This window comes from Phyllobates terribilis, unplaced genomic scaffold (assembly GCF_046119375.1).
Source record: "Phyllobates terribilis strain yellow unplaced genomic scaffold, ASM4611937v1 Scaffold_2__4_contigs__length_985480577, whole genome shotgun sequence".
Lineage (NCBI taxonomy): Eukaryota > Metazoa > Chordata > Amphibia > Anura > Dendrobatidae > Phyllobates > Phyllobates terribilis.
Window position 1 is genome coordinate 20,831,920 of NW_027362762.1, and position 13,643 is coordinate 20,845,562.

The following is a 13,643-nucleotide window of genomic DNA, read 5'->3' on the forward strand; positions in this document are numbered from 1 at the left end:
CCTCCCCTCCTCTGGTCACACAGGCCCCTCCCTCTCCTCTGGTCGCACAGACCCCTCCCCCTCCTCTGGCCGCACAGGCCCCTCCCCTCCTCTGGTCACACAGGCCCCTCCCCTCCTCTGGTCACACAGGCCCCTCCCTCTCCTCTGGTCGCACAGGCCCCTCCCCCTCTTCTGGTCACACAGGCCCCTCCCCTCCTCTGGTCGCACAGACCCCTCCCCCTCCTCTGGCCGCACAGGCCCCTCCCCCTCCTCTGGTCACACAGGCCCCTCCCCCTCCTCTGGTCGCACAGACCCCTCCCCCTCCTCTGGCCGCACAGGCCCCTCCCCTCCTCTGGTCACACAGGCCCCTCCCTCTCCTCTGGTCGCACAGGCCCCTCCCCCTCTTCTGGTCACACAGGCCCCTCCCCTCCTCTGGTCGCACAGACCCCTCCCCCTCCTCTGGCCGCACAGGCCCCTCCCCCTCCTCTGGTCGCACAGGCCCCTCCCCTCCTTGCTCAGCACACAGCCCTCATTGCTTACAAACAGGAGATGTCAAATGTCTAGTGGGAGGAGCTTACTTCAAGGGGGAGGAGCTTTCTTCGAGGGTCATTTAGGGGGATGCAATGTCGAACATTTTCCAGACTTGTTTGGGCCGATGCTGTAAAATAAATTATTGGGGTAACTTTTCACAATGATGTAACTTGAAAATGGGCCCATAGCAACCAATCACAGTGCAGATAGGGGTACGACGTGGAAGGAGCACTGTGATTGGTTGCTATAGGAGACCAGCTCGTATGGTAGACACTCTCTTTGGCTTCTGGAGGCCGCGGGGCCCTGGACGCCGCCACCTCTGTACAGGAAGCTAATTAACACTGGCTGATGGGTGACGACTATGGGGGCCGCCATCTTGGCCTCGGTCTGGGGAGGATGGGACTCTTCCAGCCGTGGCTCACTTTGGTGCACAGACGTTTGGTCGCCCTCGTAGTCCTGACCTCAGTAACATCCGTATTTTAGCGATTTACGCCAGCGACGGTCCGCGGCTTTATCCGCCGTCGGCCGCCATTTTATTGTCTCAGTTACTTAGAAGAGATTTGTCTTAAGAGCATTTGGCTTCCGATGAAAAGTGGAGAGAACTCCGGCAAAGGGTCCGGGCACGGCCTCCGCAGGCTGCCAGGCTTTCAGGAGGTCCGCGGTGCTGGGGCTGCTGCTGGTGGGGACCCCCGGCCACAGCGGCGGCTTCAGGGTCTGACTGGGGTGAGTGGGGGGCACCAAGCTCACCCCCGTGCCCGGACTGGGACTCAGGCTGCCCCCCGGACTGTGCAGGCTAGCAGCGGTGGGCAGCGACGCCGTGCTGTCGGGGGTGGGGCTGCAGTTAGACTCCTTAGACTCGTCGTCCTCGGATGAAGATCTCTGGTCGGACTTTTTGCCGTTACTTCCTCCATTACCCCCGCTCTTAGAGTTCGCTGCTCGTTCCTGCTTACGAAACTTAGCTCTTCTGTTCTGGAACCAAACCTGAGAACAGAGGAAGAAATCACAGTGACTGATCCAGCAGAATAGTGAGCGCAGCTCTGGAGTATAATACAGGATCAGTAATGTATGTACACAGTGACTGCACCAGCAGAATAGTGAGTGCAGCTCTGGAGTATAATACAGGATGTAACTCAGGATCAGTAATGTAATGTATGTACACAGTGACTGCACCAGCAGAATAGTGAGTGCAGCTCTGGGGTATAATACAGGATGTAACTCAGGATCAGTAATGTAATGTATGTACACAGTGACTGCACCAGCAGAATAGTGAGTGCAGCTCTGGAGTATAATACAGGATGTAACTCAGGATCAGTAATGTAATGTGTGTACACAGTGACTGCACCAGCAGAATAGTGAGTGCAGCTCTGGAGTATAATACAGGATGTAACTCAGGATAAGTAATGTATGTACACAGTGACTGCACCAGCAGAATTGTGAGTGCAGCTCTGGAGTATAATACAGGAGGTAACTCAGGATCAGTACAGGATCAGTAATGTAATGTATGTACACAGTGACTCCACCAGCAGAATAGTGAGTGCAGCTCTGGAGTATAATACAGGAGGTAACTCAGGATCAGTACAGGATCAGTAATGTAATGTATGTACACAGTGACTGCACCAGCAGAATAGTGAGTGCAGCTCTGGAGTATAATACAGGATGTAACTCAGGATCAGTAATGTAATGTATGTACACAGTGACTCCACCAGCAGAATAGTGAGTGCAGCTCTGGAGTATAATACAGGATGTAACTCAGGATCAGTAATGTAATGTATGTACACAGTGACTGCACCAGCAGAATAGTGAGTGCAGCTCTGGAGTATAATACAGGATGTAACTCAGGGTCTGTAATGTAATGTATGTACACAGTGACTGCACCAGCAGAATAGTGAGTGCAGCTCTGGAGTATAATACAGGAGGTAACTCAGAATCAGTAATGTAATGTATGTACACAGTGACTGCACCAGCAGAATAGTAAGTGCAGCTCAGGAGTATAATACAGGAGGTAACTCAGGATCAGTAATGTAATGTATGTACACAGTGACTTCACCAGCATAATAGTGAGTGCAGCTCTGGAGTATAATACAGGATGTAACTCAGGATCAGTAATGTAATGTATGTACACAGTGACTGCACCAGCAGAATAGTGAGTGCAGCTCTGGGGTTTAATACTGGAGGTAACTCAGGATCAGTGCAGGATCAGTAATGTAATGTATGTACACAGTGACTGCACCAGCAGAATAGTGAGTGCAGCTCTGGAGTATAATTCAAGATCTATAATACATGTACAGTGACTCTAATTTGAGATTTATTCTACTGTATTTATTCTACATAATTTAACCCCTTCCCTCCCACTATTCTTGATAGTTACCTGCACCCGGGCCTCAGTCAGGTCGATCTTGAGTGCCAGCTCCTCTCGGGTGTAAATATCTGGGTAGTGCGTTTCGGCAAACACCCTCTCCAATTCTTTCAGTTGGGAGCTGGTGAAAGTGGTTCGGATTCTCCGCTGTTTCCGCTTCTCATTGATACTAGATGGGTCGGAGAAGAACTTGTAGGGCACTGGGTGTAGAAAGGAAAGGGTCAGACCGGGCAGTGATCACACATCAGCTCATACATGTAATGTGACATTACAGGACATTTCTTCATGGTTATTGTGCTCTGGTTATCGACAGATAGAGCTGTCCCACCATAAACCCATTAAACCAGAGTCGGGCAAAGTGTGGCCCAAAGACCGAGCCGGCTCCTTCTACCACCAATCAGCATGTGAGGCAGCAGGCGCAATGCGTCATTTCATCATGTCTGCTGTACAGAGTCAGTGCACCGGAGACCAGAGCCGAGCGCCGGAGGAATGGGAGCGAGGTGAGTATATGTGGTTTGTTTTTTTCCCCCTGTATGTATGGCATGTTTCCATGTATATTGGAGGTTATGTGGGGGCTCACACTGTATATAGGAGGCTATGTGGGGGCTCACACTGTATACAGGAGGTTATGTGAGGGCTCATACTGTATAAAGGAGTATATGTGACGGCTCATAGTGTATATAGGGAGGCTATGAGGGCTCATACTGTATAAAGGAGGCTGTGCGGAGACACACTGTATATAGGAGGCTATGTGAAGGCTCATACTGTATATAGGAAGTTATGTGGGGGCTCACACTGTATACAGGAGGCTATGTGGGGGCCTCACTGTATACAGAAGGCTATGTGGAGGCTCACACTGTATATAGGAAGCTATGTGGGGGCTCATACGATATATAGGGAGGCTATGTGGAGGCTCACACTGTATATAGGAAGCTATGTGGGGGCTCATACTGTATATAGGAGGTTATGTGGGGGTTCGTACTGTATACAAGCAGGTATGTGGGGGCTCATACTGTATATAGGAGGTTATGTGGGGGCTCATACTGTATACAAGCGGGTATGTGAGGGCTCATACTTTATACAGGAGGCTATGTGAGAGCTCATACTGTATATAGGGAGGATATGTGGAGGCTCACACTGTATAAAGGAGGCTATGTGGGGGCTCATGCTGTATATAGGAGGTTATGTGGGGGGCTCATACTGTATACAGGCGGCTATGTGGGGGCGCACATTGTATATAGAAGGCTATGTGGGGCTCATACTGTATATAGGAGGCTATGTGGGGGCTCAAACTGTATACAGGAGGCTATGTAGTGGCCTCACACTGTATATAGGAAGGCTATGTGGGGGCTTATACTGTATATAGGAGGTTATGTGGGGGCTCATAATGTATACAAGCGGCTACGTGGGGGCTCATACGGTATATAGGGAGGCTATGAGAGGGCTCACACTGTATATAGGAGGCTATGTGGGGGCTCATACTCTATACAGGAGGCTATGTGGGGGCTCATACTGTATATAGGAGGCTGTGTGAGGGCTCACACTGATATATGGAGGCTATGTGGGCACTTACACTGTATATAGGAACCTTATGTGGGGGCTTATACTGTATATAGTACAGGGGGCCGTGTGGGGTTTTACAGTATATAGAGAGATGTCAGCATACTTAAAGCGCACCTGTCAGCAGGATTGTGCTCAGTAATCTACATACACTGTCAGGTGGGCGACATTACACGGATTAAAATGATACCTTGGTTGATGAAATTTGTCCTGTGGTTCTTGTGTAATCTTTACTTTACTTAATGATATTCTCGTGCTCCGGGGCGGCCTGTGGGGGGCGCTCTATCGGGTGCTCTGCTTACATATTCATCTGTATGCTCTTATGACAGCTCACTGTGCATCACTGACCTGCCTCCTATTTTACCTAGCCCCGCATTACTAGATGCATTATGTAAAGGAGGCAGGTCAGTGAACGATCAGTGATGCACAGTGAGCTGTCAAAAGAGCACAGATGACTATCAGTATCTGGTGCCGCCTGTCGCCTCCATCGGCAGTATCTGGTGGCCGCCCGTCGCCTCCATCGGCAGTATCTGGTGGCCGCCCGTCGCCTCCATCGGCAGTATCTGGTGGCCGCCCGTCGCCTCCATCGGCAGTATCTGGTGGCCGCCCGTCGCCTCCATCGGCAGTATCTGGTGGCCGCCCGTCGCCTCCATCATCAGTATCTGGTGACCGCCCGTCGCCTCCATCGGCAGCATCTGTTGACCGCCCGTCGCCTTCATCGGCAGTATCTGGTGACCGCCCGTCGCCTCCATCAGCAGTATCTGGTGACCGCCTGTCGCCTCCATCGGCAGTATCTGGTGACCGCCCGTCGCCTCCATCGGCAGTATCTGGTGACCGCCCGTCGCATCCATCGGCAGTATCTGGTGACCGCCCGTCGCCTCCATAGGCAGTATCTGGTGACCTCACGTCGCCTCCATCGGCAGTATCTGGTGACCGCCCGTCGCCTCCATCGGCAGTATCTGGTGACCACCTTTATCACTTCTAGTAGGTCACTCGCACAAAGCCTGAGATGTAGGATTATAGTCAGGTTTGCTAGTAACTAATTCTACCAATCAAGTTGTTGGCAGGACCAGTCATTATTGAAACAACTCTGCTAGGATGGTGAGGTTATGGTAGATAGTCTCATGTCACAGGTCATACACCACAACAAGACTGAGCGCAGCAACAAGACACATGGCAGTTATACAGCATCAGCAAGGTCACTCCCAGGCAAAGATTCCACAGCAGACTGAGGTCTTCAAGGTCTTCAATCTCTTGTGAAGAAGCACCAAGAAATGGGCAACTTTGAGGACAGTAGATGCAGTGATCAGACAAGGAAACTTAGTGCAGCAGATGAGACACATTCGTGTTACATCCCCCTGCATCAGAATATGTCCAGCAGTGGCATCAGCTCAGGACTGTTAGTGACCAGCGGGACGTGCTACATCCATCTACTGTGCGGAGAAGTCGTCTTCATAGAATTACTGCCAAAAATCCTCAGACCTTCTACATGGACACAAGGACTCAACTATGCAGGAAAATATAGGAACTGGGAAGCAGAAAATGTCAGCAGGTGTGTGGACTGAAAAGTCACAAAGTGGGATATTCAGCAGTAACAGAAGCCGTTTGTTCCCTGGAGAGTGGCACAATAATGAGGGTCTGCAGGAGCAGTTACGCACGGTGGAGGGTCCGGCAGGTCCGTAGCTGCATTCCAGCAAATGGAGTTGGATAAGTGTCTGCCTGTATGTCTCAGCATTGAGGACACCATTAATCCTGACCAAATCCCCATCATGTAAGACCATCAGAAGGCGTCTGATTGGCTCCAAATTTATTCTGCAGCCGGACAAGGACCCCCAACATCCAACCAGTATCATTAAGAGCAAGAAGTGCAGGAAGTGATGATCCGGCACCTGAGCCCTGATCTCACATCATCCCGTCTGTCCGGGATCACATGAAGGATCTGCACAAGCCTCATACACAGAAGACCAGGGGTCAGGTCTCCCAGATGTTTGGATGTGGTCACCAGACACTGACAATGGAGGTGACGGGCGGTCACCAGATACTGACGATGGAGGTGACAGGTGGTCACCAGACACTGACGATGGAGGTGACAGGTGATCACCAGATACTGACGATGGAGGTGACGGGCGGTCACCAGATACTGAGGATGGAGGTGACGGGCGGTCACCAGATACTGAGGATGGAGGTGACGGGCGGCCACCAGATACTGAGGATGGAGGTGACGGGCGGTCACCAGATACTGATGATGGAGGTGACGGGCGGTCACCAGATACTGATCATGGAGGTGACAGGCAATCTTGTTAAATTTCTCTTTTCTTCAGTCTCTTTGCGTTTTGTTTATTGGCAATAAACTATTAACCCTTCTATTACTAGAAGCTTCCTCCTCTGCAGCATCTTCTCCCCCTGCCTAAGACTTTTGCACAGTCCTGTATATACACTTCCTGTATGATGCCAGGGGTTGGCAGTGCTGGGTTTTTGTATTGCACAGGTGGCATCACCCAGTCTCCCTGGATCAGCTCCTGGTCTGGGTGGTCAGTCCTCTCCTGTCCATCATTTGATAAGTCATTAGTCTAATTAAAGGGGCCGTGTCCTCATTTCCATGGATAATAGCTCCTCGCACAGCTGCAGTGCCGGAGCAGCGGGAGGTGACACATCAGAATGACCCGGGCCCTGCAGGGTGTGGTGGATACAATGTATCACTGAGGGTCCTGGATACAATGTATCACTGAGGGTCCTGGATATAATGTATCACCGACAGCGCAGTGTGGCCACTTCAAAGCACGGATCAGCCTCCCGGGGGTCCGCACTGCTCTGCAGCCTCAGTCCTGATCTGAAGCCCCTTATCCATACACCCGACCCCCGACAGAAGGACCCTCATACACTAAATAAAATATCCTCCTCCCCCACAATCTGCTCTAACGCCCTGGATGTTGGGGGTGTACAGGTCCGTCCTGGACAGGAGACCCCCAAACCCCCATAAAAAAAAAAAGAGAGCTGCGATCTCCTACACTCCGTCTAGTTATTCACATTGCTATCACATGTGACAGTGCAGCTTCCAGACCATTATATCGTGATAGAATAGAAGAAAGAAACATTGTATCCATTATATCTTGTATTTATCGCGATATTGAGTGAAGCGACATCGCTCTCCGGTAATTGTACAATATCGGCTGAGATGAGCTAAAGTCATTAAAGTCTTCAGGATATTACAGGTAAAGACATCGAATCGAGTTATAACAATGTTATTTCACAACTGATCTATATCGTGATATGAAGCTTTTGTGTTTTTCTGTGAAACGATTATTTGATCCGAAAAGACTCAAGCGACAAAACCTTATAAATATTATTATCACCATCAGCCTATAATAACCATAGCGAAACAGTCCCAGACAATCACTGTAATCGCGATTATTACTACAGCCATGTCGCAATATTCGGGTGCCCTATAAATATCAGGGATCTTTCATCCTCCAATGATTTACTATCCATATATTCATATAATCGAGGTGCAGTCACCTTATAAAATGTAATAATTACTATCACAATGTGCGGGTTATGTAGGGATATCGAGATATTATACAAATATTTGTGAAATAATTGTTCTGCCCTAAAATGTTAAAAAGTGATAGAAATTATACAATAAATACAGAAACTGAGATAGAATGATAACGAAATAAGTTCTCAGTTGTATCACTTATATGAGGTTTCTGTATCATGCAATAATAATATTACAAGGTGTTTCTTTGTACTTACAGTAAGGGCGTATATCAGATTTATATGATACGATATAAAATTATTTGTCATTATTATGTACCGATTATTATGTGACATACAAAGATTGCTAGTAGTGTATCCAGATACTTAAATATCGCGATATAAACTACTCTATAGGCATTGATATTTTAAAGAAAACAGTCACTGTTATAATTTTCAGCATCACAATCTAAATCAGCAAAATGCCGTTATCTCATAAAAAAAAAGCGCAATATAGTAATATCGCGATATAAGGATTTATTATAGAAAGCAAAATTTTACCCAATGAATGACATAATAAAATATAGTATTTTACCAAAATACAACACTGAATTCTCCAGTTCTGTCCTGATGGGAGGAAATCTTTCCAAAATATTGAGAATATTTAACTGGGAAAGATGGATTTAAAAATAGCGATATCGTGAAAGAAAAGTATTCCTTTACGATGTGCACTGCAGGGTTATTACCATATTACCAAGAATATTTTATAATAATGGTAAAAATAGTTATATCTTAAAGGTTTGATAAAGATGTCACGATTTAATGTAGATGTAATTATTTCATTACTGTAACACAAATAGTAGTAATGCAAATTATAAAAGCATCGTCCTAATATCGCGATCATAGACCTGATAGATCCACAGCAACTGCGTTCGTAAATTAACTAGTTAGGTAATAATATAAAGATATAATTTCTTCTATTAGTAATGGGACTATAATTACTATCGTCCGAATTTGTAATTCATCGAAAAATACTGGATGATTCTGTCGTGATACATTAAACACTAATTTTGACGATTTTTGAACACGGAAATCAGAAGAAAGCAACTGTGAAAATGGTCATCCCCATTTAACCAGCACAACAGAAGAATAAAATCCAGTAACTGGTCCCAGTCACCCTCAGTTGTGATATAAGGAGGTGAGCTGATATCAGTGGGTATTGCAAATGTCACGACTGACAATTATTAGAGATTGTATCCTGAGATATTCCAGGCTCCAACATTTACTGTTACAAGAACTTTTACAGTTCATGACAAAAGGGAAGAGGATTCCACAGATAGATATATCTATATATAAGACCCAGGACACCCCTCACATACAAAGGAGCCCCTCATGTAAAGACCCAGCACAAACACCTGCCCCCCATGGATAAATCCCCCCACACAGGGACCAGCACATATACGACCATCCGCCCATACACTGCTTCCCCGAGCACATCCAGGGTCCCTTATGGGAACAGGGGTGCTCCCGATTTCCTGACAATCCCACCTCGGTGGTCGAGATGTCGGCGACAGTAGCACAATTTTGGGAAGATGAGTAAGGTGCTCCTTGTTTCCAGTTGCAGGGTGTTTGCGGGCACAGTTAGCAGAAATGGGGGGTAGCACTAATGCCCCCAGTAGCTGACAACTGACTTTAGTCTTGGAAATCTACGGAGTATGGGAAGGGGCTTCATCACTTGTGGAGGTGGTCCTGGGATGCAGGAGACGGGGGGCTCCAAAGATGAAAGCTCACACTGACCTGTGGAGTAGGGCAGGGCTGGAGGGTCTCCGACTGGGCAGCACTTGGTGACCCCCAATAAAGGACCTCTGACATTGGTCCCCTACTAGTCAGGAGTGAGGTGCAGATGACAGAGGCAGCACTGGGAGACCCCCAATAAAGGACCCCTGACATTGGTCCCCTACTAGTCAGGAGTGAGGTGCAGATGACAGGGGCAGCCTTGCAGACCCCTTATACAGGACCCCTGAGCCCCTATGTTGCTCCCCCGCTGGGCAGCAGTTGGGGTCTCACCTGTGGAGTAGGGCGAGGGCTGGTGGTCGCGCAGGCCGCCCAGGGTGCAGCTGGCCGGGGTGAGCGGGGGGCAGCCGGGGCTGGCGGAGAAGCTGCTCCGGATCGGGGTGTACTGGAAGGAGCCGGCCTGGCTGCAGCTGCTGTACTCGGCGTAGGCGGAGGCTTCCATGGCGGCCATGCACGAGTCGTAGGAGTTCAGGTAGGAGTAATCCATGGCGGACATGCTGCTCTGCCCCAGCGCCCCGGACCCGCAGCTCTAATACCCGCGCCGGGCCCCGCCCCCTCCGCACACCGGCCCCTCCGCGCTGGCGGCGCCGCCCCCTGTGCGCGGTTCTTACAGTGCAGACCCCCTATAATAACGTCCTTCTAATTCACACTGTACTGGTGCAGCGGTATAAAACCGCAGGGACTGATAGACGGATATAACGGTGCAGCTCCTGCCTCTCACAGCCGGCCGGCTATTATCAGGTTATAATGGTGCAGTCACCTGTAATATCATCTAATGCCAGTCATTATAGGGCTGTAATAATCAGCATCCTCCTGTTATATCTCTGTGGATTATATCTCTGTGGATTATATCTGTATAGATTATATATATGTAGATTATATCTCTTTAGATTATATCTTTGTAAATTATATCTCTGTGGATTATGTCTCTGTGGATTATACAGTACAGACCAAAAGTTTGGACACACCTTCTCATTTAAAGGTTTTTCTGTATGTTCATGACTATGAAAATTGTACATTCACACTGAAGGCATCAAAACTATGAATTACCACATGTGGAATTATATACTTAACAAAAAAGTGTGAAACAACTGAAAATATGTTTTATATTCTAGGGTCTTCACAGTAGCCCCCTTTTGCTTTGATGACTGCTTTGCACACTCTTGGCATTCTCTTGATGAGCTTCAAGAGGTAGTCACCGGAAATGGTCTTCCAACAATGTTGAAGGAGTTCCCAGAGATGCTTAGCACTTGTTGGCCCTTTTGCCTTCACTCTGCGGTCCAGCTCACCCCAAACCATCTCGATTGGGTTCAGGTCTGGTGACTGTGGAGGCCAGGTCATCTGGCGTAGCACCCCATCACTCTCCTTCTTGGTCAAATAGTCCTTACACAGCCTGGAGGTGTTTGGGGTCATTGTCCTGTTGAAAAATAAATGATGATCCAACTAAACGCAAACCGGATGGAATAGCATGCCGCTGCAAGATGCTGTGGTAGCCATGCTGGTTCAGTATGCCTTCAATTTTGAATAAATCCCCAACAGTGTCACCAGCAAAGCCCCCCCACACCATCACACCTCCTCCTCCATGCTTCACGGTGGGAACCAGGCATGTAGAGTCCATCCGTTCACCTTTTCTGCGTCGCACAAAGACACGGTGGTTGGAACCAAAGATCTCAAATTTGGACTCATCAGACCAAAGCACAGATTTCCACTGGTCTAATGTCCATTCCTTGTGTTCTTTAGCCCAAACAAGTCTCTTCTGCTTGTTGCCTGTCCTTAGCAGTGGTTTCCTAGCAGCTATTTTACCATGAAGGCCTGCTGCACAAAGTCTCCTCTTAACAGTTGTTGTAGAGATGTGTCTGCTGCTAGAACTCTGTGTGGCATTGACCTGGTCTCTAATCTGAGCTGCTGTTAACCTGCGATTTCTGAGGCTGGTGACTCAGATAAACTTATCCTCAGAAGCAGAGGTGACTCTTGGTCTTCCTTTCCTGGGGCGGTCCTCATGTGAGCCAGTTTCTTTGTTGCGCTTGATGGTTTTTGCAACTGCACTTGGGGACACTTTCAAAGTTTTCCCATTTTTTCGGACTGACTGACCTTCATTTCTTAAAGTAATGATGGCCACTCGTTTTTCTTTACTTAGCTGCTTTTTTCTTGCCATAATACAAATTCTAACAGTCTATTCAGTAGGACTATCAGCTGTGTATCCACCAGACTTCTGCACAACACAACTGATGGTCCCAACCCCATTTATAAGGCAAGAAATCCCACTTATTAAACCTGACAGGGCACACCTGTGAAGTGAAAACCATTTCCGGTGACTACCTCTTGAAGCTCATCAAGAGAATGCCAAGAGTGTGCAAAGCAGTCATCAAAGCAAAAGGTGGCTACTGTGAAGAACCTAGAATATAAGACATATTTTCAGTTGTTTCACACTTTTTTGTTAAGTATATAATTCCACATGTGGTAATTCATAGTTTTGATGCCTTCAGTGTGAATGTACAATTTTCATAGTCATGAAAATACAGAAAAATCTTTAAATGAGAAGGTGTGTCCAAACTTTTGGTCTGTACTGTATATCTGTGGATTATATCTTTGTGGATTATATCTCTGTGGATTATATCTCTGTAGATTATAGCATTATTACCGTTTATTATCCTGTTATATCAAAGGACGCCGCTCATTATAACATGATTACGGAGCAGAGGGATTATCGGAATATTATCACCTGATACTAACGATTTGTGAATGTGACGATCGTGATATCTCTGCTGTTATTACAGGCAGAGATCATATAATGAAAAGAGGGGATAATAATCCTATAATGGTCACTGTGTATCACATATTGCGGTGATGACGTCACGGGGAGCTGTGTGATGTCAGCAGTCCTGGTGGTGGCTGTCAAGGAAATCTGATTCCAGAAACAAGAACCAGCGACAAAATCTGCATCCGACGATCGATCAGATCTGCCGACAACGAGCTGCGACGCAGGAGGGGTTAATGCTTCTTAATCATGAGGATTGTGACATCATCACTGCACATTATAACAGTATAAAATCGTCGCTACAACCAGAGATCAAACTCCCGGGAGCTGAGAGCGACGGATGATAAATCTGCTCTGTAATAACTATATAATGAGATGATATCACACTGCAGATTATAACATCAGTGTAACATAATACAGCTATAATATATATATATATATCCACCACTGCAGACTAGAGCGGTGACATCATCACTGCGCATTATAACGATATTATGTCATTTCTGCAGAACGTCACATTATTAGGTCACATTGTAGGATTGGTATAAATCTATTACCGCACATTATAGCGATATTACATCATTATTACAAATGATACCATTATTACATCATTATGACATCATTATTACACATGATACCATTATTACATCATCATTACATCATTATTACACATGATACCATTATTACATCATCATTACATCATTATTACACATGATACCATTATTACATCATTATGACATAATTATTACACATGATACCATCATTACATCATCATTACATCATTATTACACATGATACCATTATTACATCATTATGACATCATTATTACACATGATACCATTATTACATCATTATGACATCATTATTACACATGATACCATTATTACATCATTATGACATCATTATTACACATGATACCATTATTACATCATCATTACATCATTATTACACATGATACAATTATTACATCATCATTACATCATTATTACACATGATACCATTATTACATCACCATTACATCATTATTACACATGATACAATTATTACATCATTATTACATCATTATTACACATGATACAATTATTACATCATCATTACATCATTATTACACATGATACAATTATTACATCATTATTACATCATTATTACACATGATACCATCATTACATCATCATTACATCATTATTACAC

At 46.4% G+C, this 13,643-nt stretch overlaps 1 protein-coding gene across 1 annotated transcript; it reads right to left on the minus strand.

The window, feature by feature from the left end:
* Positions 1-446: 446 nt before the first annotated feature.
* On the minus strand, positions 447-10,197 carry PHOX2A (paired like homeobox 2A). Its single transcript, XM_073669539.1, has 3 exons — positions 9,968-10,197; positions 2,879-3,066; positions 447-1,491 (listed from the first exon to the last, which is right to left on the minus strand). Exons 1-3 carry the CDS (start codon positions 10,188-10,190, stop codon positions 1,060-1,062), a joined length of 843 nt encoding a protein of 280 aa, XP_073525640.1. The 5' UTR covers positions 10,191-10,197; the 3' UTR covers positions 447-1,059.
* Between the last annotated feature and the right edge of the window lie 3,446 nt (positions 10,198-13,643).

Coding starts and splice junctions, on each gene's coding strand:
- PHOX2A (XM_073669539.1), bottom strand. CDS start 10,190: ATGTCCGCCATGGATTACTCCTACCTGAACTCCTACGACTCGTGCATG. Junction 3,067..9,967: donor GCCCTCGCCCTACTCCACAG/GTGAGACCCCAA, acceptor TTCTACACCCAG/TGCCCTACAAGTTCTTCTCC. Junction 1,492..2,878: donor TGACTGAGGCCCGGGTGCAG/GTAACTATCAAG, acceptor CTCTGTTCTCAG/GTTTGGTTCCAGAACAGAAG.